This window comes from Diospyros lotus, chromosome 7, assembly GCF_014633365.1.
Source record: "Diospyros lotus cultivar Yz01 chromosome 7, ASM1463336v1, whole genome shotgun sequence".
Taxonomy (NCBI): Eukaryota; Viridiplantae; Streptophyta; class Magnoliopsida; order Ericales; family Ebenaceae; genus Diospyros; species Diospyros lotus.
Genome location: NC_068344.1, coordinates 34,227,541 through 34,251,124, shown reverse-complemented (window position 1 = coordinate 34,251,124; position 23,584 = coordinate 34,227,541). Strand labels below are relative to the sequence as shown.

Genomic DNA, 23,584 nt, shown 5'->3' with positions numbered 1-23,584 from the left:
GAATTGAACATTTGGGAGCAAAGCATTATCTAATAACCAAATTTGATGACCTTAAAATATGGAAGAGCACAGGCCCTGCTTGTAACAACTCTGGAACTTCTTGGAGGGTGAACTTTGGTGGTTGTGTTCATAGTTGAGCAGCTTCCCACTAAACTCTTTACATACAGGACTGTGCCAAAGATAGAAATTGAATTTCAATTCTATACCATGCACACAAAATTCCTTGTTTAGTGCTATATGGTTCGTTATGCCAATGAAGTTCCCAATTCCCATGCTCTCAAGACCATTTCCCTACTCTTTCCAAATCTATCTACAATTCCTAGTCCAAAGATGATCTTGAATCAACTTTCTACCACTTTTTTTCATAAAAAGAAAAAAAAAACAAGAAAATCACGATAATCCCAATAAACATTGTTACCTTGAGTTGAGATTATAATAAGCAAATGCGTCAAGACCACAAGAATTAAGAAGATATTTTTTTATTTTTATTTTAAGTTATCATATATATTTATTTAATAATTATTTACAATTATGTTCTAAAAATTACAGTTATGGAATAGTCAAAAAAGTAATGGAGTGGTTAAGAAACAATTACTAATAGTGGAGGATTAATAACTGCTCTATAAAATTATAGGTTGCTTATATGTACAACGATAACCCTCATGGTTGGAATATCAATGTTACAAGTTATCAATAATTTATTAAATTATCTTCCTTTCCCCTATCATTTTCTCCAATTTTCCCCTCAATCTTGCCAGATTTCTCCCCCTTCTCCTGATTTTTCCTCTATTTTCTGTCAATCTCCCTAATTTCGCTCTATCCACCCCTCAATTATTGTTATTTCTCCCTCAATTTCCAATTCTACCATCAAAGAAAACATCAGATGGGACTAGAGTCTTCAAAATCCAACTCTGAAATTTAGAGGAAAAGCTTATACATTTTTGGAGCTTAGGATTTTGCAAGATTCAACTAATGGGGGATGTCAGTACCAATTGCTCAGAGACCAATACAAAGATTTTGTACAAATGGATTACAATACAATCCACTTCCTTCTATATCCAGGTTCAGGAACTTAATGAAAGGAAGAGCAAAAATTTGGAAAAAGAAAGAGAGGGAATTACAGGAAATCAAGCAAACAACCACACATACAGGCGACGAGGGACGGTGGCTGGGAATTTTCCTACGAAAATGTTGAAGCAAATAATTCTAAAGCTGCCTAAGATGCGAAAACATGGAACAGTAAACAAAGAATCCTCTCTTCCACCTTCCCCGTCTTTCATACGAGCTTGAGCTTAAGCTTGATTAACTTCACCTTTGGACCTCCTTAATGAAAGCAACATCTGAGCCACAGGTTGACAGTGACGCCAAGAGCTTATCTTGATCATCGTCACTTTCTGTCTGCTCGTGCGTGGTGACCGACAAACACTCAACCCCGTCATCGTCTGAATCGGAAAAGAAGAAATTAGAGAGCTGCCTGATCATTTCTTGAGACAGATATATGAAGGAAAAGGAGGGGGGGATTGCGACAACAAACCTGGGTGTGCATGGTACTCCGGCAACTGTTTAACAGTAGTGACTTGAAGACTTTCAGGGAGCAGACAGCTGCATAGAGCACCTGTAATTTGGGGCAAAATAACATATTTTTACATTTCTTGTCATGTTTTATGAATTCAAGAATATGTAAAAATGACACTGAAAATGGAAGTGGATTTTCATGGAGTATTACTAAAATTAACATACTTCAGCCATGGATGTAAAACATTAGAATGTTGGTATGACAATGTATCCACTGCAGACAAGCCAGATCTTAATATATTTCTAGGAAATGAATTAGCTTCAATTTTGTGTTATCAATGTGATTTTTAGAAGTTAATTGACATTATGAATGCCAGGCCACTGATCCGAACTTGCTTAGGATAAAGTGCAGTAGTTGATGATGATGATGACTGCTAAGCCTAGCACATCTTTCACCAAAAAAGTTCTGCATGACAAAAAAAAGTTGATGACTAGATACAATTCGCACATGCACCCCGCAATAGAGTGGAGGATGAAAGGAATTAAAAAACAAAGTCCACTCAACTTTTACTAAAAAAGAAGTCCACTCATCAGCCCAGATATAAACAGAAACAGTATGGAAAAGGGCATGGCAGGGTTAAGGGAAATATTTATACATTATTGGGCAACCTGGAAATATATCCACAAACAACCAAAATATTAGGACCACTAGATAAACATGAAAAATACTATTCAATCAATATTCTCGAAGATCATTGGAAAAAGCAACACTCTGAAAACCATGTAAATTGACTAGTTAATAAGCCATCCATAAAAAAGAGATATTGTCACAAGTCTAAGAAGATTATTTGATACGCCATTGCAAGCTTCAAAAGTGTCAATCAAGATACGGTATTCATTAAGAATGTAAATAATAATGAACAAATAAATAAAAGAGTAAACATCCAAACTTCTAACTTAAGTAGAATTAATTTCTACAAGAACCCATTGGACATGCCAGGTAAAGAGAAAATATGTACTTTGATGTGTCAAAAGAGCATCCATATCTGATACTGCCAAACACACCTGACACAAAAGGAAACTTCATAGTTTGCATGAGAATGAAGGCTTAATGGAATCATGTTCATTTATTTAGTTATTTTTTCTAATAAGTGGAGTAGTTTTCATTTGTACGGTCAGCCAAAGTGCTGTAGAAGTCCTAAATTTAGATCGTCTTTGAACAACAATATTCTGACCAAAAAATAAATAAGCAAAACCTTGACAGATACTCTGACTTGGACAGAAGTCCTAAATAGATAAAAAGAAACGCTAAAAGCATATTTGTAATTATGAATTCAAGGACTACGGCCAAGTGCAAACATGCATACTAATGCACGGGTGCATTGAACACAAGAAATAAAGACTGCATAAAGCAGGCCTAGAGAAAAATTATCTTGTGATCAAAATTGAACATACCCAGCCGGGCAAGCCGATTCACCCAACCAGGGATATGTTTGCCAGTAAGTCTCCACGCAATGTCATCTGTAAAATGGTTGCAATTCTTGGAGATGAGGTGGTACGTGTTCCCATGATAATCAGAAGCCATACGCTCAAGAAATGCCCGAAATTCAGCGGGAGGCATATTTACAAGACCCAGTGGGATGGAACATCTGAAAATAAAACCTGGGCAATTTTTAGGCTCCACTTCAAATACTCCACTAATGGGGAAGTCGTGCGCTCCAAATCCATATTCCATACCATGGACTGAGAAAAACAGGGTGCTATATGTTAGATGGTAAACAACTAAATGCAGTATTAAACTATTAATCTTATGATTCTTCACATTACAGGGATAGAAGAGCTTAATTAATCTTATGATTATTCACACGGATGATCCAGTAAAGATTATTTACAAAGGGAGAGCTCCATTTTGTGCCATTTTAATTTTGAATCTGTGTCCCAATTTTATTTGGTCAAAAGTCTGCCTTGAAATTACCTTAATTACAAACTAAATTATGTATAAATTTATCAACTTGATGGGGTCAATATTTCAAGTGGTGGTTAAAGATGCCTCCGCCATACTCCAAACCTACAACAACTACAGTTTTGACATAGCACACCAGCATCTCTATATGTCTTTGCAACCATCATTTTTCATCAGTCCAATTTACGCAGGCGCGCACGCGAGAGAGAGAGATAGTAACCCAACAGTACAGATGTTAAGTTTTTTCATATCCCTCCTTTTTGTTGTTTCTATATTCGCATGTGAGAAAATTATCACAACAGAAATATAAAAACAGAACAGTGTGAGAGAAAGGTAAGGAGAGAAAATCTGCAAGGTGTGCACCATTTAATGTTAACACATTGATATTGTCACTACTTCAAAATGTCAAATGTGTCACTAGGGGATTTAGCTATTCACTGATTCAATCAATTTTGCAGCAATTTATCTAAAGCAAACATGAAGCTAAACATATAAAAGTAGCATTATTCCAATATTTTCCACAATATCTTTAACAATTCCCATCATAAGAGAGGGAAAGTGGGGAGTTTCATAACTACGAAATACTATATACTTTTAATTTTCTATCTTGCATTCATTTAATAAAGAAGAGTGAAACATAAGTAATCAAAAACTAAAACAAAAAACGATCAATCATTTTCAGACAGACCCATGTGCCTCAACCTATAGCATATTTATATGAAAAAGGCATATTCGCTATCAATCATCATCACAGACCATTTTAACAAGTCGACTGCATCCAAATCATCCAGACTGCAAAAACCTTCAATTCACAGATTTAACTGAGAAGAATCACAAAAATCCTATCAGCCCTGTTTTGCAGGCAATGCTCCAGATATCCTTCAATACGAAGGTAAATCAAAGTAAATCCCATTTATAATCTTGTTAGGCAAACTAATTATACGGCAGCCCCCATAATCAAAATCCCAGATAATCTCTCGCATTTCCAATGATCGAACCAAATTCAAGATTAAGAAACCACATAAAACTGACAAACCAAAAAACTTTGCAAAGAAGAAAAACAATTCGTATTGTCACGGGAATAGGGCTAAAACCAAGCCAAATTTGGCTTGGACCGAAAATTTTCTCACCTTCAATACCGGAATGAAAGATCCCGAATCCGATCCAAGAGGTGTAATTGTTGGCGGGCGTGAGGTCGTAGACATTCAACACAACTTGAGTCTGGAATTCAGTGTCCCCACCACGGGGCTCGGAGCTCGAGTTCGAGGCGTTCTCTGCCCCCATTTCAAATTCTTCAGATTTCTTCTTCTGGTAAAGACCCAACCAAAATCTGAGAGAATCCCGCGGCAAAGAAATTTCTTTCTTACTCCGTTTTCTCGGGAAACAAGCAGCGACCCTCCGAGATCGATCTCTCTCTGTCCTTCCCTCCTCCCTCCCCCTCTCTCTGTTCTTTGCGGCCAGAAGAGGAAAGGCAACCTTTTCTTGAAACGAAAAAAGGAAGGGGCAAAACTGGAAATTAAGGAGTGTTTATGGGGTTAATCCGTCCATACAAGAAATATTCATACAAGAGGATGAAGTCATTATTAGAATTTGAGAAAATTTATTTGCAACCATATTTTGCTCTTCACAACTTATTTTTAAAATTCTTAAAATATTTTGAGATGAAAATTCATATTTATCTTTCATTTAAATCTTTGATGCTCAATCACCCACTATTACTTCTCAAACGCATACATCTACTTTCTCACCCACTATTGTCACAATTATTTTACTCAGCCACAATTGAACATCGCGTAACCACTATTATTCAACACTAAACATTATGTAGCCACTATTATTTAACATCAAACATTGTTCAGCCCAGTTCTCTTCGTCATAGTCAATTACCAGTTATTGTCAGCAATAAAAGATTATTATCCGCAAATATTTACACCAAAGTTTGACGAAGAAGATAACGAATATTTTTGTTCTAACAAGAAACATCACAATTTACAACATCGATCACTAGTTCAATCACATAATGACGAATGAATTAAAAAAATAAGATTAATTAAAAAATAAAAAATACGGTGCCTTGAATCCTCGAACCCTGGGATTCGGGGCTTGGGGGGTTCGGGGTTCCCCGAATCCCGGGATTTAGGGAACCCCTAACCGCCCGAACCCTAGTGTTCTGCATGTTCGGGAAACCTCGAACCTTAGGGTTTGGGGAGGCTGACTGCCTTCGAATGCTGCGATTCGGAGGCATTCCAACCAACTGTTATTGGAGCCGTTCGATGCCTCTGAATACTGGCAATCGAATGCAAATCCTAGGGTTCAGGGACTTTGAAAGCACCCCGAATCCATGAATTCAATAAAAATCAATTATCCCGAACCCATGAGTTCGAGAAAAACCATTTTTCCCGAAGTTATGTATTCAGGAGAATTCTCCCGAACCCATGGGTTCAGGAGAATTATATTTTCCTAAAATCATGCATTCGGGTGCTTTCAAAGCCCCCAAACGTTAAAGTTTAGGTGTGATGATGGGCAGCCACACTATCTCGCGAAAAGCAAAACACTTGACTGCAAATAGAATTTTCATAAATCTTTATTGCTTGGCTTTTGTGATTCCGATGAAAAAACGAGTGACTCCAGCGAAGAGGACGGGCTAGTCAAGGGATTCTGGCGACGACGAGATGGCAATGGTCTGAAGAAGGTTTGATGTGAGGAATGATGTAAAGAGGGTTTGTTGCGCGTGGGAGGTGTCTTTTAAAAGATGGGTGTTTAGAGAGTATGTTTGGAATATAAATGGTTGCAAAAAGTAAATCACTCTAGTTACAAATGGCAAAAACTAAAATTTTACTTATGTTGGTTGCGGAGAAAAAAAATTATGGTTGCAAATAGAATTTTTCTTAGAATTTATGAAAATTTTATTTTTAGCTATGAATTGTCTGTAATGTTTGCGTGGATGACACCCAAACCCATTACCCATTCAAAAACTAAATTGGAACCTTTGATGCTTCATTTCTGTGCCCTCACTCTCACTTTTGTTCTTTTAATTCAAATTAAAAAATTATTCTTTTCATTGGTTCAACTTTAGAGACTTTTTGACAGCTCCCACTCTTTGTTTTCACTTTTTAGCAGAAGTCTTATATTATTCTATATAAAAGTTTTTTTTACAAAATTTAATTTTTATTGCTCTGTCCCATACAAAATTAAAATTACAAAAACATATTTAATAAATATATTTTTTTAGAAAGAACTTAATTGTCTAACAAGAGATTAGTGTAACCAAAAATTTAAAGATGACCTATAGAGGTTCCAGTTAGCAAAAAAATGAAGTAAAACAAATGAGGGGGGAGGGGGGGTTGTAAAATAATGAGCCCCAAAGATAAAGAGATAAAAATAAAATTACAAAGAAGAACTTTTGACCCAGAACTAGAGAAGCTCAAAATATTGCCTAATTGTCATAAGAAGAGCATCAAATTTAATTGGACAACGGCTCCAACAAAATACATCCTCCCAGAAATTCAAATACCATTCAACCAAATATCAAAAAGTTCAAACTCATATAGAAGAATTTGTTGTGACTGAGGCAAGCAAAAATCAAAGTATTATAAGTTTCCGGAGGCAAACTGACAGCCATTCTCTAATACAATGATGGAATTATATATATATGTATATATATATAATGCAAGCAAGATTTGAAATAAGTGTATTCAGTTCAACTAGAAGCCCATGAATATATATAAGACGTACCATATGCCAAAGAAATGAAAATTGGCTAATTTAAAGATAAAAATTAAAACTGTTTCCTTTCCCTGGTACACAATACAATCTGCAATTCCCAAGTAATAGCTTAACTGAGTGGACCTATTTTTAAGCAAAATAACTTGCACTTCTTTCCTGTCATTCGTCCACCTGAAACAAAAAACAAAGATTATGTTAAAAACACCCGAAGAGACACCACCCACTCATCAAGACAGTACAAATGACTGGAAAACTACTGAGGCGGAAATATAATATAGACAGCGTAAATTTACTGCTTACAGTTGAGATATCCAAGCATAAATAATGAGCAAATTGGAAATGGTATGACAATCATAACTCATTGTCTGGTGTGGGTCGTCGCCTGGTCCAGTCACGTGGCCACCAAGAGCCCGATCCACCATCTGAAGAGTCATTATCCTCATCTCTCGAAGCAGACTCAGTTTCCCCGTCATGGGTTTCCCCCCAAAGCCTTGCTCTCCGTCTGACAGTCACTTGTGCCCTCGTTCTTGAGGTACTAGACCAGCTACTGCTTCTCAAACCACTCCCAGGTCGGAAAACTCGAATGAGGAAATACACGGTAAGCCAGCCCTCATCATCAAAAGACAAGTGGCTATCGTCACTCCTTTCCTCTCCAATAGAAGATTGGAGAGTGCTAATTAAATCTCCAAAATCCCTCTGCCTCTCTAGCCTCCTCCAACTGCGCTGCCTCTCTGGGTCCGCCTCTGATGGCCTGACATCAGGATGTTCCAGCCTTGCGTGCTTCCTCAGATCTTTATACGAGCCACTAAAACTGCAAGTCTCACACGCACAGCTTCTTGACTTTGCATTCATGAAATGCCGAGCAGACTCCACCACAATCCATCCAGTGATATGCCCGCGACAGAGAGGACACAGCAGCTTTGACTTTCCCTTGTCTTCGCATGAGAGGGGATGTAATGAGGTGGAACCTTCCTCAACCCTTTCAACCTGCAAATTGGCCACCATGGCTTCTGACATCAAATCATTGGTAGAATGTTCTGATGGTAGTGGAGCACTTTCTTGTTGCTGAGGTGTTGCTGATGATGTTTCAGCAAATGATTTCCGAAACTGGTCAAAACAGTTTGAGTGGCGGTAGCTTGTGTCACACATGTAAGGGCGACAGCCTTTATTATGGGATGAACATACAAGGAGAACTGCATTGTGTGGATGTTCCATGCAGACAGGACATCGTGCTTCCTCCCATTCTTTCATGTTATCTTCACTTTCAGAGTTTTTGGGCAAGGATTGTCTTGGGCGACTAGAGCTACTAGTATAAGGAGATGCCTGGGATCTATCAAAAGAAACAGAACGATCTCTCCTCTCCTTTGGCATGTTGAGATGTCAATATATCAGCACAAACTCTGAACAAATGTTTGGCACCTCAGAATAGACAGTAGCAGAATAGTACAAACTGAAAAGATGAAAACAAAAGAAGTGCTCTACTTTAGTAGTTGTACAAATTCAGTGGAAAAACAAAAGAAGTGCTCTACTGTAAAGATGAATTAGCCTCACACTGATGGCAGAAAGCTTTTTAGTGCCTAGCGCCTCAATCTATGTGTGTGTGCGTGCGCGCGTGTGCGTGTTTGGGGGGGGGGGGGGGGGGGTCCAGTGCCTTGAGGGTGCCTTTCACCTTTGACTGCCTTGAAATTAACATCTTATACGGTGTGAAGGAGTTTCGAGAGAGATCAAGGAACATTTAGAATATTAGCATACATGCTTCAAGTAAAACATGATCTTGTTCTCCATCACCAACAATTGCTTTGACAAAGAGATTAGAAAAAAGACTGGAATTTAATGTAAAACAAGTTCTATGCAAGTATGCCACCCACAAACTTAAAGAGGCTTTGGTTCCCAGATAGACCACCATGCTTAAGCACATTAACAAGAGATCTTCAACTTTGTACTTGTATATGGAATGGAATGTGACAATATCATATAAGATAAGCTAATTGTAGTGGCATCATGTTGATGTTGCAACACTAGAAAAATATATATCTCCATAGTTGATATACACACCTGAAAAGTAACACTTGCAATAATCATAAACTGCTTTAGTAGGAACTGTATCAACATCATCCAAGGAAAACAAAATGGGTAAGAACCCAAAATTTCTTGCAATACAAATGGCATTACTGCCACTAAAGGAATTATCGCTGCAGATATTGTTCCTTAATCAATCCCTACATCAAAGATTTTTCAAAATCATGCAGCCAAAGATGGTGTACCCTTGGGTACAACATTTACCGTGAGCTATTGAGATTGGATGTGGTCAAGGTTGTTAAAATTGAGATTTTACGTGGGATTGTAATAGGGTCCATAAAATCGGATCATTTTACAATTTTATGGATAATTAAAAATATTATCTAGTTTATATAAATATATATTTATAATAACATAATCCTTAATATAAATGAAATACATGTACCTATTTCAAAATTACTTAATCTATCAATTTCAAAAATACTAAAGGTAAATTTTTTTGTTGTTTAAATGTTATATTTTTACAACATCACTACGGTTTGCAATCAGACGAAAGAATTGTAAATTTGTAATATATATGTCCACGCCTACATTTACTAATAAAAAGATTTTTATTAACAGATATCTGAGCCTAATTTTTCTGAAAGAGAACTGCAGTGAAGTGAATGAAATGTATGCACAAAATATGCACCCAAAAATATATAATATATATATGTATCACTCACTGTCTCACTCAGCACAGTACACACACAGCGATTGGACTTCAGGCGCAGCACATAGCTCGGCACAGCACAAAAACAGCAATCGGACTTAGCAAAAAACATAGTCATGACTCACATACCTTTGAGGCTTTGATTATTTGAACTTGGAAGGTGAACCCGTGAACAAACGAAGAAGAAGCAGAGCAAATACAGAGCAATTGCACGCAGCAAGCACCACCGACACCGCCACACCGATCAACCACATTGCAGCAAGGGAGAACTCCGATCAAGCACATCGCAGCAAGGGGGAGCGTCGATTGCAAGGGTTTCAGCAGCCAATTAGGTTTGAAGGAGACAACTTACGGAGCAGTCAGCAACACGTTATATATATATACACATATATATATGTTGGTTAGAGATGGAAATGTTTCCGTCTCTAACCTGGAAATGGGGCCTAAATTGAACTCGGTAAACTCGGTCTGAGTTTACAAGTTCCACTAGCGAGTTTGCTCCAATTTTGCCACAACCGATACTACATCCGAGATGACTTGTTTAACACTTGCTGACTCGTAAAATCATACGAGTCAACTCGCGATTTTAACAACAATGGATGTGGTGAGAGAATACATGTTGGAACATGCACTGGATGGCTCTGATTCCTCAACAGCTTTCTTTCACACAACAATGCCAAGAATGAATGGTAACCATAACCAGACAACCATTTCGGTGGGCAATTGTCAACATTAATATTCTTGTTTTATTAGATTATATGTTAAGGAGATAAAACTGTGACAAAAGATAAACATCCCTCAGGAAATTGGACAGCCAACAGGAACTACATAAAGAGAACATAAAACAAAAAGAAGCTACGCATCACCTGCAAAATGCTGATTATGGAATCTGCCAAACAACATATATAAAGCATAAATTCCCAGCTCCAAGATACTCTTAATCCATACAAAACCCATTTCACAATCATAAGGCCTCATCTGGTGAGATAACTGCCCCCATTAAAACTGTTCTATTTTATCAATAATTCATTCAAATGTTCTAACCCTTATTCATTTGCTTAATTTCTCAAATATTCTTTTGCAGTCCATTCTTAATTACCTCTTCTTCTAACTGGTGCTTCTCCACCACTCTAACTAAACACCAATCAAACACGACCCAAGCTTTCCTTTTGATAAAGGAAAACATAGAGTACACTTTCTATAGTATAGTATATGACTAAAAAAAGATAGATAAAAAGTAACAACCAATCAATGTATTCTACAAGTTTATACATCTCATCTAAACATATAGCCATACACAATGTAGACACTGATGTAACAACATTATAAGTCCAGACCATCAAGGATTCAACTCAAGGCAATGTACACAATGGGAATTGTTGAAATGCAAAGTTGTCAAATTACAATAAGAAATAATAGACCATAAGAGTACTTCATATACCATTATATGAAATATGAAATGCCTTTATAGGCCCATGACAATTCCATTCATCAGGTACACTTCATTTACTTTCACAAGGTTTTATCAAATTGCAAGCATTGAAAAGCCTTTTTTAAAGCTATAACTGTCAAAGAAAGATCAAACTGGTGAATTGAAGTTCACATACCGGAGTATAAGTCACCTCACACAATTTTGTCGGTAGAACTCAGCCCAGTTGTCTGCCTTTTTATTTCTACTACGATTTCTATTTATAATCGCACGAAAATAAACCCTATCTTCCAACTAGTTTAATAAAAAAGAACGATAAGAAAGTGAAAAGGCAAAAAGAAAAAAGAGACCGTTTGCTTGAATTGAAGTGATAATTTTCAGATTAGAAAGCAAACACACAGAATCCCCACATGGTCCACATGCGAAATCCAACCCAGAAAACTAAATTACGGCATATCCGGCTAAAATCAGGCGGAAAACCTAACCCCCGCCCTCAAAGAACCTCAAGCCCTAATCAGCACGATCGTCAACAGTCCGACGTACACCAGAATCCGCATAAAAGTAACCCGAACAAAGACAAAACCCGAGGAAAAACGACCGATCTGCCAAGCAAATCAAACTTAGGGCTTTTTTTTCTTTTTCAGATTAGAAAATTTACCAGAACCTCAAAGGCCAGTCGATCCGAAACAACCGCGTATCTTTATCCTCCAGCAAACGATTTCAGCTTCCGATTTCGAATCTCGCTTCTGAAAAGTGAAGGGTTGAAGAAACCCTAAAGAGGGAGAGAGGAGAGAGAGAGAAAGACAGAATGTGGTGGAGAGTAGGCTATAAGAGACGAGTTCATAGAACACCGAGCCGAGCTGACATGGAAAACTGGCGTCCGTTCACGAATCACGAGTCACGTTTTCTTTCAAATTTAAATCGTCACACTAAGTCGGCGCGTTTTTGTATTCTTCCCCATCACTTCACCACGCGCCTCTAGTGCGTGTCTCGCGGCTCCCAATAATTGGACAAAATGTTGAAGCCACAATTTTGACGTCACTTATGTTTTTAATAACTCACCCAACATAATATTAGAATTTAATTATGTAATATTTTGTTACCCGTTAATACGTGACATCAAATCTTTAAATTTCTATAAGTGAATATTATAGGAAAAAACTATAAAGGGTCTACTGTTTATGTCGATGTATGTCTCGAGTGACTACAAAATAAATAAATTTGACAATAAAAAATATAGAAATAATCTAAACTAAACTAATAAAATTAAAACTAATCTCGTAACTTAATTAAATAAGAAATATACTGAACCCTTTATTATTGAACTAATCATTCGAGATCCCCTGTTATCATTCTTCTTTATTTATCTATTTATTTAGAATTTTGACTTAATAAGAATACTTTTTAAGTTTGAAATATTTGTTCTATCACATGCCGAAGGTTTTTCCTTCGTTCAATCTCTTTTATCATTTTTATCTATATCTATCCTTATTTCATTAATGTTTGTTCTTTAATTAGAGATTCAATTATTTAAAAAAATAAATAATTATATATTTTTCTATAAGAGAGGTAAATCTATTATTTATCAATAAATCTATCTCAATTGACTTAACACTGTCTAAATTCACTTAAACAGGGATAGATTTAGAAGCATATAATTATTTTATCTTATTACCAACTAATCAACACAACATTCATATTTTTATTACATTTTTAAATTATTTACAACAAATAAAAAAATTGGTATCTGTTTTCGTGTTGTTTACAAGATCCACGCTCTTATGCGCGCGTGGTCGGCCCATTTTAGTGTTGAGCCCCGATTCAAATCGGGCCCACACCCGTGTGGTCTGCAAGAGGGTCAAGTGATGCAAATTGCAAGGAAAACCTGAAGCCTTGGTTCTACCCGAGTTGAGTCGGTTTTAAAGCACCGACCCACGAAAATAACCCGCTTCGCATTCTTTTTGGAATTACATACAGCCGTAAGGGTAAAGTTTTAGGATGGAGTTTTAAGTTATTTTTATTTTTAATTTTTTTTATTATTTTTCATACGAGCAGGCTGCAGCAAAGAAGACAACTTGAACTTGCTATGATGTCAGAAATGTGAAGCCAAATGGGAATGCGCAGCCGTCGGAGACTCGGAGATGATAAGGCAAACAGAGTGAGGGAGATGAAGTAGCAGCAGCGACGGACAAAGGAAAGGACCCTGAAAACAGCAGGAACAACCACAGAAAGAAGATGATAGGTCAGCGGCGCCGGGAGATGATGGATAGATGAGGGACGCCGAATATGCACGTAGACGTCGGAAATGATAGAGCGAAGCGAACGAAGCAAGGAAACAAAGGTGACGAACAAGGGATGACGGAAACAGCAGCAACAACGATGGGAGATGAAGCTGCGACGTCGAACGTCGTACGCCCAAGATGGACTGCAAACAAGGGACGCCTGAGATGCACGCCACGGATGTCGTCGAGAGAGAAGGAAGATAGAGAGAAAATTATGACTCAAGGAATTGATTCTGGCTTAGGGATTTAGGGGACGTGTCTTGAAATTTATTGATTTCTCTAGGCTAATTGTTAGGGTTGATGAGGGGTGACTAAAAATTTAATTTATCTAAATTGAATTGGATGATCAAACTTGTTGATTCGGTTTAATTTTTTTTTGCATTGATTTGGTTTGATTAATTTTTTTTAAAAGTACGGTAATCAATTTTCACTTCAATTTTTCAATTAGCTGAACTAATATTATTTTGATATTTATAAAATGGTATTATTTTCTTTAATTTTGTTTATTTATTTTAATTTTTTTTACATTTTTTTAATTTAATTGATTCGATTTTGTTTATACAGTTTGAGTTTAATTTTTTTGATTATCGATTAATTTGGTTTGTTGGCTTAATTAATTAGTTTGATTCGATTTTGCTTCTAGTTTAGTTTAATCAGTTAATAAATTTTTACCAATTTAGTTTTGCACACCCTAGCGTTGACTAGTTTTTAAACCTGGTCAAATATATTTTAAATTATTCTTATCACCGTGCCATATATTTTATGTATGTGTGAATTAAAAAATATATTTGAGTCAAAATTTAAAATTTTTGAATAAATTAATCTTATTGGGGCAAGCCAATGTCATGCACTTGTAAATTAAAAAATGTAATGAATTTTAGTCTTTTTAATTTTTTGAGTAAATTATTCTTATTGCAGGTGTGGATTGTGCTATATTTTATTTTATTTTATTTTTAGATTATGTCTTATTATTGGCGCTTTTGTCACTTAACCCTTTAATTCCAACAGAGAGATTAAATCGCGGGAGGCGTAACTGGCTGAAATCAAACACGGGACATGCAAACTCTACGTGGAGATCATGCTCGTATACAGTCTCAATTGCTAAACTCAACTCTAAGGGCAGTTATGTTTTATTTTTAATAATTATGTTTGTTGCTCGTGGAGGAAAATTAGTTCTTTGTTATTATTTGGGGTTGAGGATGTCACTTGAGAAATGTATGTCTTCTGATAAATGGGATCAAAAGTGGGTTAAATGGTAGCACAAATAAACAAGTGGGCATGCTTCTTTAGTGGTCGCATAAGAAAAGACATATTAAGTGAGAAATAAGTTGGAAGCACGAAACGCCAATTACCTCAAGGCGGAGTAGATAGCGGCTTGCTTATACTAAGCGCTTAATATTATAGGTCACGAGGGTGTTAAGGAATTGGGTAGGTGAGAATGTTACAAACCATGACTTACTCCCTAATGTTAAGGGTCAGTCATGCATAGAAGGTGATCTACATATTCTTATTGAGTGTCGATGCGTATATGTTGCTGGTTTAGGTATACTACTTTCAAGATACCTTATTCTTAACGATTATGTTTGTTACCTAACGAGTAAGGTTGACCCTTTCTTCTTGCACTTGGGACACCACATAGGGAAATTCACTAGCCATATGACAAACAGTACTAGAGTTGACTTGGTTTTAGCATGATAGTGCTGAATAGGGCTGGGTAGAACAAGCAAGTGGGTATGCATCTCTAATGGTTGCGTAGGAAAAGATGAAACGAGCTAGAAGCATTGAAGTGCAAAGAGCTTTGAGGTGGCGCAAGCGAAGGTTCAGCCAAGCAGCGTTCACGCAAAGGGTTGCGTAGAGGTAGAGGTGGAGGCTGCAAGGGGGGCACGCAATAAGGGCATTGTAGGATTGAGTGGAATGGAATATCATGGACATTGATTTTCTAGTGCTAAGGGCCAATTGTGCATATTCAATAATTACGTGAAAATAAAGAGAGATGTGCGTATAATTCCGATGATCACAAAAAAAAAAAAAAAACTTAAATTCATCAAAAATACTTAAACAGGTATCTGCCCTTAAATAATGTTCGTAAACATTACTTAAAAAAAAATATATCAATTCTAATGATATTTTGTGCATAAAAATTTCAAAACTCTATTAATAGCATTTGAATTAAAATAATAAGATAAAATAGCTTCAACAAAAGTCTTCAAATAATTTGCTCAGCAGAAAAAAAAAAAAAAAATTCAAGAATTGCAGGCAGAGGGTTCATAGTTCATGTAAGCATTTTATCAAACACCTTTGCTCATCCTATCAACCAAACTAGTAGCTACCATCAGTCACTTCAAGAAGACAAATTTTCCCGGTAACAATAGATTCAAAGATATACAGAGTCGGATGCAACTGCAATCAACGGAAAGCTGGAATTAAGATCGTCAGTAATACCCTCTGCCCAAACAATTGAGACAGCGCTGCACCCTGCAATTAGAGTGGAAAACCAAATTCCAATAACTTATTGAATTCGCATTTTCAAAGCCTTCCAAGAGGGGTATGAAAATGCAAACAATCACAGACCTGTTGCCATCGCAAGTAGGGCAGAGACACGGATTGATAACCAGAGGATCATACAGAGGAGACCATTCTATGGTTGATTTTCCCTGGCACAATTTGCAAGGATAGAACCCTTTTCCCCTGCATGCTCCACACGGCAACGCGAACTTTTTCTGTCCAAATTCAGATCCAATTCTAACCCAAATCACGCCAAGAATATACATTCATACACTGGTTCGTTGGATATGCAGGGGTGTAATGTGTAATGAGCTTACCCGCTTAGCCTCGGCGATGGATTGAAGCGTTCGGATGGTGGCGGAAGCAGTTAGAGACAGAGCGAACATTCCGCCGAGCAGGACGGCGGCGCCCGACGCCAACGCGCGCAGCGGCTGCGGAACACGGCCTCCGCCGCTGGCCATGCCGATTGCAAGTGTCTCACAGGACTTTTTTACAGCAAACTGATGGGCGTTTTGAGCCAGAAAGACCAGCAGAGGTAATTGTATATTCCTTTTTGGCGCTACTTGTTACTTTATAGAAGCTGTGGCATTTCTGAAATATTACATTAATTTATATTTTTATTCAATTTATTTTTGACTTTGTCTATGTGAGTGAGCTAGGAACGAAAAGGTTGCTCATTTGTGACCATGGAAGGTCCCGGGTTTGTATATGGCCCTCCCAGACCCTTGCAGAGCAGTAAGCAAATGCCTTTTAGATTAGAAGATTACAACATTTGCCTAAATTTATTCTGTTTTTTCTCCTTCACTTGGAAAAGGTGGAAAATATATACATAATCAGAGCTCTATGGAGGAGGCATAGGCAAAATGCAAATGACAGTGAACTCCATTGTACAGACTGATATAAGAAATTTCTGCAAAAGTTACATGCCAATAAATCATGTATTTGTTCAATCACTTTCTTACAATCAAACATATGATTAACCCAAATTCAAATTCATATTTGAGCAATAAAACTCTACTGTTCCTGTTGCAAAAGGTAAGAAAAATAAAAGAAGAAAGACACATGACAACAAATGGGAGCTGGGGCTGCCATAACCATGTTCTGGTCAATTCACAACTTTTTTGGTTAATTACCCCAGGAGTAATTGCGCTACTTGAAGATTCTGGGGCAGATATTGATTCAAATTCAGCAAATTATTTCATGAATGATTAGAATTTCCTTTTCATCTATATTGTTGTTAAAGCTCGAAATTGTAACCATAGAAGTTATAGTAAAACATACACCTGATCAAATACATGGGGATAAACAGAATTATATATGTAATTTACAGAAAATTTATCAAAGTGACTTGCAATTTCTGTGAATATAAATTTCCAGTAAAAAATTCTCTTAAAATACATCGAACAAAATTTGAACATTACCCCTCAAGGAAATTTTTAGCAACCCTTTTTGACATCCATTTCCTACGTTCAATCTGTTTTCTAGACATTATATATATATATATATATATTATAAGGGAGAGGAGCCAAGTTGACCAAGTAATGCACTTGCTTATTTGAGGATTACACAAGGTTGGGCAAAGAGGAAAGGGATCCAAATATTCAAATGTGTTTATATTTCAATTGACAATTAAAAGAACTCAGTTTACCAACACATGATAGGGAATGCCGTTCTGCTTAGATAACATTTCTTTCCCCCTCTCATTTTCCCTGAAATGGATGAGTTGTTTGGTCAAGTTGACAAGTTAGACCAATAAATTAATTGGTTCTCTCTTTTGTTCAAATTTGTCTCATTATTGAATGATTGCTTGCTTATTGATTCTCTTTCTTGGGACTTCATGGTTGTGCTCATTATACATGTAGAGAAAGGGGGTGTATGACCAGGTAGAAACGGTAATAATATGGTTAAGAGGTGCTTCTTTTACTATTTTTCCTACACATTATGTGAAATTTGCATTGAATAAAAAAGGGGCAGAGATCATCTCTGTTTTTATTTTGGCTGACCAGAGATCATCTCCATTGAATATCTTTATTTCATCTATTAAAAAGTCAACACGTCATTTAAGATATAAATAAAGAAATCATGGGTTAACCTAAAATTAAAAAAGAAAAACCAATCACTTGAGTTCTTTTATTGTCAGTCCTTATGTAACTAGCAATTTTTGAATGCGCTGTAATTCACTGTTATTTTTCTACCTGAACTAAACGCATAAAAGAACATGTATGCCATGGTATGTACATGTTCCAGCATGAATTTTTCTTGTCTTGGTGTTGATTGTCATCTTGGAGTCAGATTGTTTGTCTTGTCACTTGTGAGATTCTAAAAGGTAATGTAGACTATTGAGTATTAAGGTGTTTCAAATAATAGAGAATGACGTACACATGATGTTGACAAGGGCATTCAACCATACGTTCAGGTCTAAGTGGAATAATATGCCTTTGAGATTGTTATATCTTATCTTTAAGAAAATAAGTTCTAATTTGAAACAACATAGATAAAGCAGATTGATGAAACAAGTTTTATCTCTCATTTGTTGTTCAAGATTTTGATTGATAATTATGGAAATTGTTCATGCTGGAAATGATATAAACAGTGTTCAAGCCGTAAGTGAGATTCTAAAATGAATCATTTTTTAATGCACAAGTAAAAAACTTGGTAGGTACAGCTTGACATACACCTCCCAACTTTACCTCACAACCTAATATTTGAGAATTAAGATGGCTACAATCTTACTTAACCACGGGAACTAGATGGTGTCAACAATTATTACTCAATCCTTGAAGTTCAAATCAGACAGTTAAATTGGCAGCTATCTGAGATGGAGACCAATTGATGTTGCAGGACTCTTTGTGATGATTAATGAATCCCCACCCAATACAGAGGAAACATGGAGAGTTGAATTGGAGAAATGATATGAAAAAGGCACAATTGACTTGGACTGCTATGTAGCATTCCATTGCATCAGGATAATACTAATTTATGGAAGAGTCAACCAACTTAACCCTCCCTCCTATGAAGTTTATTTACCCTTAGCACCTCTCTTAAGATGCCTATTTCCTATCGTATTTGGTTCTAGTCTTCTAGATAGTTCCTTCTCTTCTGGAAATTAGTTTCTTTCTGGAGTTTGTTTGAACCAGCAAGCTCTCTGTAAGTGGCCAACATGAAAGAACTAAAAGGGTTAGCTTTTCTTGCTTCTTTTCTATCGTTTTGTTGTTACTTCGTGTACTTTTGTCAAGCATTAGACACCCTGAGACCAGGAGACAGTTTAACAAACAATCAAACTTTAGTCTCTGCTGGTGGGGTTTTTGAATTAGGCTTCTTTGGCACGGGTGGACCTTCAAGCAATCACTACCTGGGAATTTGGTTCAAGAATGACCCCTACAAAAAGCCTGTTTCGGTTGCAAACCACAACAATCCTATTTTGGATAACACAGGAATTTTAACTATAAGGTATGATGGAAACTTGGTGATTACAGATACAAGGCTAATTCCCATTATAGTAGATTATGGAATGCTTGCATCCAGTGGTAACACAACTGCAAAGCTTCTTGATTCAGGAAATCTAGTTCTCATGGAAGGCAAAAACATTGCTTGGCAGAGTTTTTATTTCCCATCTGATACTTTTCTGCCGGGTATGAAGTTGGGATGGTTGGGCTTGGACACAGATCATGTAAAGCTAATGTTTCTTGTATCTTGGTTGAGTCCACTTGTGCCAACAACTGGTGCATTTGCAATAGCACTTGCTGCAAAAAATATGAGTCTTAAACCTTTGGCGCAGAGATGGTCTACTTAGGCAAATTGGTTTTTGGGATGGTCGTAATTTCAGATTTTACTTCCAGAGTTCATCAAAATCCTACTACTTTTCATATATGTCCAACCAGAAAGATATATATCTTGGATTTGATACAGTAGGGAACAATATGTCTTGGTTTGTGCTGAACTCAATGGGGGACATTAATGAGTACACTTGGCAGGATCAAAGTATTGTAATGGTCAACCATACTTTATGTGACAGTGCATCAGCAGATCCCTCAGACGGATGCTTGATACCAATGCCATCCATGTGTGGAAAGGATGGTACATTCTCACAAATTAGAGGAATACTGCCAACGTCTTTGGTTGTGAGTGGATCAATTTGGATGGGACCTAGTGACTGTGAGATAATGTGCAGGGGCAATTGTTCGTGTACTGCATATGCCTCTTTTCATGATGATGGAACAGGATGTGAACTGTATTTTGGGGAAGTAAAGGGTCTTCTTGGCATGATAGGCAAGGGAAATGGAACAATTTACATCAGAGGACTTGCCCCTTTCCAGTCCGGTGAGCTTGATGTATTTACTAACAATTTAAAAAAAAATTATTCCATAAGATCGTGCAAGAATCTTCTGTCATTCGTTTTTTTTTTTTTTTTATGTGTTTATGAATTGTGTAAGGGTTCAGAATCTGATATTAAGAGGGCATTGATACTATATAATTGATTTTTTAAGTATGCTGAAAATCCTAGATGATCAGCGCATCAAAGTTACATTTCTCTACATAATTTGTAAAACCTTGAAGTAACTTCCTAAGGCTTTATATTGCATAAATTGGATGGTTAAATTTCTTCCTTTCTACTCCTCTCTAGATTTACCAAGGAAAAGGAGGCTAGTTCTGGAAGTTATTTTTCCAACTTCTTTCTTCATTTTTCTGGTTCTCATCTCAGTACCATGCTACAGAAAATGGAGAAAGAACACAGCTACAGGTACCCTTCTAACACTAGCGCTCATACATACTTAAGATATCACCATATGTTTTTAAGTGTTCTGTTTTCATTTTCAATATCAACCAGGTACAATTGAAAAACAGGATGCCATAAAAGAAACTGCATCACTATTGCTTTATAAGTTTGGTACTCATATAGTAGCTATTGATGAAGGAAGTGATGCAGATGGTCTTGAATTTGCCAGTGGGAAGGATCCTGAAGTGCCACTGCTCAGTTTCTCTTGCATAGTAACTGCAACCGATAGCTTCTCTGCTGCACGTAAAATTGGAGAGGGTGGTTTTGGCCCAGTTTATAAGGTGCAATTTAGTTGTTTATAACCCGATCTCAAAAGCTATACAACATAATTCATCTTGTTTGATCCAGCAAGTTCTATATTGACTGTCGGCTATCTAACCCACCCTTGTCCTTTTTGGATTGGGGCTGGCTGTAGATAGGAATCCATAGGATATATAGTAACGAATATATGTAGCTCTTGCAGGGTATGTTGCTAGGATATGAGATTGCAGTGAAAAGACTCTCTAGAATGTCTGGACAAGGACTAGAGGAATTCAGAAATGAGGTGCAATTGATTTCCAAGCTGCAGCAGAGGAATCTTGTTCGGCTTCTGGGTTACTGCATTGAAGGAGAAGAAAAGATACTAGTCTATGAGTACATGCCCAATGGAAGCTTGGATTCCTTCATATTTGGTTTGTCAATTTCCTACTTTTTTACAGCTTTTTTCCTCATCTTTTTTGGAGTATGCTATGTGGTTTAATATACAACTGATGCAGATCCAGTGAAGTGAAAACTGCTAGATTGGAGAAAATGCGTGAATATCATTGAAGGCATTGCCCAAGGACTTCTTTATCTTCATAAATATTCAAGACTAAGAATCATTCATCGAGACTTGAAAACCAGCAATATTTTGCTGGATGGTTACATGAACCCTAAAATATCAGACTTAAGAATAGCGAGAATTTTTTATGAGAAAATATCTCTAGCAAAAACAAGGAGGGTTGCAGGGACATTGTAGGTAAATTTCCTTTTCTAGACAAGCCACAGAGAAACAGAAAGGGCATATTAACATGTCTTAATTGAATGATGAAACGAGTGGCTATATGTCTCCAGAATATGCAGTGCATGGCCTTTTCTCTGCAAGGTCTGATGTATTTAGCTTCGGAGTGATTATGATAGAGATCGTTAGTGGCAGAAGAAACTCGACCTTCTATGAGACAGAGGGCCCTTTGAACTTGCTAGGGCATGTACGTTAAACTGCTTTTAAGTTACTCCTCTGACATATTTCCATGCCAGCAGCCATATGTTTGATAACAAAAGACAAGGCTATAGATAGAAATAATTGACAAGTTAGAATTCATGTAGCAGACCTCACATAATGTGATAAAAGCTTGATATGTCATTGTCGTTGTTGTTGTAGCCATAAGATTGATGACCAACACTCATTTTGAAAATGTACAGGCTTGGAGGGTGTGGGAAGATGGTCGATATGTGGAGTTGATGGATCCGGCAATGGAAAACAAATGTTGTCTAGACAAGCTTGCGCTCGTTGTTCAGGTGGCTCTCTTGTGCGTCCAGGAAAATGCAGGAGACCGGCCTTCCATGTCAGATGTTCTTTTGATGATAAACAATGAAAGAACACATCTACGTCTGCCGAAGCAGCCTGCTTTTCCCACTCATTTAGGCATGGTAGATGTTGATTCGCTTGAAGGCCGATAGTACAGTTATGCAGCCAAGAAGAAGAAGAAGTTTCATCAAACTTGTATAGCCCCATTTTCAAACTGGTTTCTGTGATTTTTTTTCCCGTCTTGATAGTGGCCTGAAATTAAATACCATTCTTTACTTCTGCATTCTGTTGGATATAACGTATTGGATTCATCTCAATTTAATTTAATTGACGCATTTTATCATGCAAAGATGCATTTGACTCACAGTGAATCAGTAGCTCTAATTTCCTTGAATGTGCTCTGTTAATTGTTATGGCTTCATCAAGAAACCCTAAGGAAGATAAATTTGCTTTAGCATCACTGTTCCAGAGGATGAAGAATCATCACTTGAAGGGTACCTCATTCAACAATGTATGTCCAAAATTCCAAAATCATGAAGGGTTCCTCCATTCAACAATCATTTACCAAAATAAAATAAATTAATTTACCAAAATTTAGAACATTTACTATCTTTTCCATTCCTATCTAAAAATCCTAGTCCCAAACATAACTTAAAAGCATTTAACAAACATAACTTAAAAGCATTTAACAAAAGCTAATATGAATATTGATGTGATTAGTAATTACATATTTTGGTATTCTTTTAACTAAGATATGACACTTAAACTCGAAATATTTGGTTCCTGTTTGAGTCTGACTCCCACTATACTGTCACTTTATAAGTGTTTTGATTATTTCATTTTTAATAATAACACAGTTAGTCATACCTATTCTTCAAATTAAAAAGGTAGATATAAATTAAAAAATGTATTAAAAAAATGAAGATTTGTGCAGTCCATGGAATAAATTAAGGAACTTTATCATATATTCATGTACAAGAGGGAATGAGCTTCTCTGGTCCATTCTGCCAATCATTGAGGGGACTTCAAAAATATCACACTGCAGCTTCTTGTGGCCTCTTCAGTTGTTCTTATTCTGGGCATCTATCTATCTATCTATCTATCTATCTA

General features: G+C 36.7%; 4 protein-coding genes across 5 annotated transcripts; 1 reads left to right on the top strand and 3 right to left on the bottom strand.

The window, feature by feature from the left end:
* Window positions 1-917: 917 nt before the first annotated feature.
* On the bottom strand, window positions 918-4,952 carry LOC127806579 (deSI-like protein At4g17486). The gene is made up of 4 exons (XM_052343959.1): window positions 4,609-4,952; window positions 2,971-3,258; window positions 1,535-1,615; window positions 918-1,442 (listed from the first exon to the last, which is right to left on the bottom strand). Exons 1-4 carry the CDS (start codon window positions 4,760-4,762, stop codon window positions 1,309-1,311), a joined length of 657 nt encoding a protein of 218 aa, XP_052199919.1. The 5' UTR covers window positions 4,763-4,952; the 3' UTR covers window positions 918-1,308.
* A 2,220-nt stretch (window positions 4,953-7,172) lies between these two features.
* Window positions 7,173-12,214, bottom strand: LOC127806577 (uncharacterized). 2 transcript variants are annotated; one of them, XM_052343956.1, is made up of 3 exons: window positions 10,065-12,214; window positions 7,505-8,654; window positions 7,173-7,375 (listed from the first exon to the last, which is right to left on the bottom strand). In XM_052343956.1, the coding sequence occupies exon 2, from the start codon at window positions 8,573-8,575 to the stop codon at window positions 7,556-7,558; it is 1,020 nt and encodes a 339-aa protein (XP_052199916.1). In that variant the 5' UTR covers window positions 8,576-8,654; window positions 10,065-12,214; the 3' UTR covers window positions 7,173-7,375; window positions 7,505-7,555. The 2 variants fall into 2 exon arrangements, with proteins under 2 accessions (XP_052199916.1, XP_052199915.1); XM_052343955.1 differs by having other exon boundaries at window positions 12,023-12,213.
* Window positions 12,215-15,787: 3,573 nt separating this feature from the next.
* Window positions 15,788-16,754, bottom strand: LOC127806580 (uncharacterized). The gene is made up of 3 exons (XM_052343961.1): window positions 16,469-16,754; window positions 16,218-16,366; window positions 15,788-16,121 (listed from the first exon to the last, which is right to left on the bottom strand). Exons 1-3 carry the CDS (start codon window positions 16,610-16,612, stop codon window positions 16,079-16,081), a joined length of 336 nt encoding a protein of 111 aa, XP_052199921.1. The 5' UTR covers window positions 16,613-16,754; the 3' UTR covers window positions 15,788-16,078.
* Window positions 16,755-18,700: 1,946 nt separating this feature from the next.
* On the top strand, window positions 18,701-22,809 carry LOC127805701 (G-type lectin S-receptor-like serine/threonine-protein kinase CES101). Its single transcript, XM_052342456.1, is given in 8 exon segments — window positions 18,701-19,910; window positions 19,912-20,471; window positions 20,776-20,892; window positions 20,980-21,209; window positions 21,392-21,661; window positions 21,778-21,827; window positions 22,004-22,154; window positions 22,369-22,809. Coding segments are annotated over 8 exon segments (2,235 nt in total). The 5' UTR covers window positions 18,701-19,311; the 3' UTR covers window positions 22,627-22,809.
* The last annotated feature ends 775 nt before the right edge of the window (window positions 22,810-23,584 follow it).

Bases quoted from the DNA above. Each gene is read 5' to 3' on its own strand.
- LOC127806577 (XM_052343956.1), bottom strand. From the start codon at position 8,575: ATGCCAAAGGAGAGGAGAGATCGTTCTGTTTCTTTTGATAGATCCCAG.
- LOC127806579 (XM_052343959.1), bottom strand. From the start codon at position 4,762: ATGGGGGCAGAGAACGCCTCGAACTCGAGCTCCGAGCCCCGTGGTGGG. The intron at 1,616-2,970 runs GTATGTTCAATT...CCCAAATTACAG, and splicing joins GAATCGGCTTGCCCGGCTGG to GTGCTCTATGCAGCTGTCTG. The intron at 1,443-1,534 runs GTTTGTTGTCGC...TTTCCGATTCAG, and splicing joins GGAGTACCATGCACACCCAG to ACGATGACGGGGTTGAGTGT.
- LOC127806580 (XM_052343961.1), bottom strand. From the start codon at position 16,612: ATGGCCAGCGGCGGAGGCCGTGTTCCGCAGCCGCTGCGCGCGTTGGCG. The intron at 16,367-16,468 runs GTAAGCTCATTA...GAATTTGGACAG, and splicing joins CCATCGCCGAGGCTAAGCGG to AAAAAGTTCGCGTTGCCGTG. The intron at 16,122-16,217 runs GTCTGTGATTGT...CTCTAATTGCAG, and splicing joins CCTACTTGCGATGGCAACAG to GGTGCAGCGCTGTCTCAATT.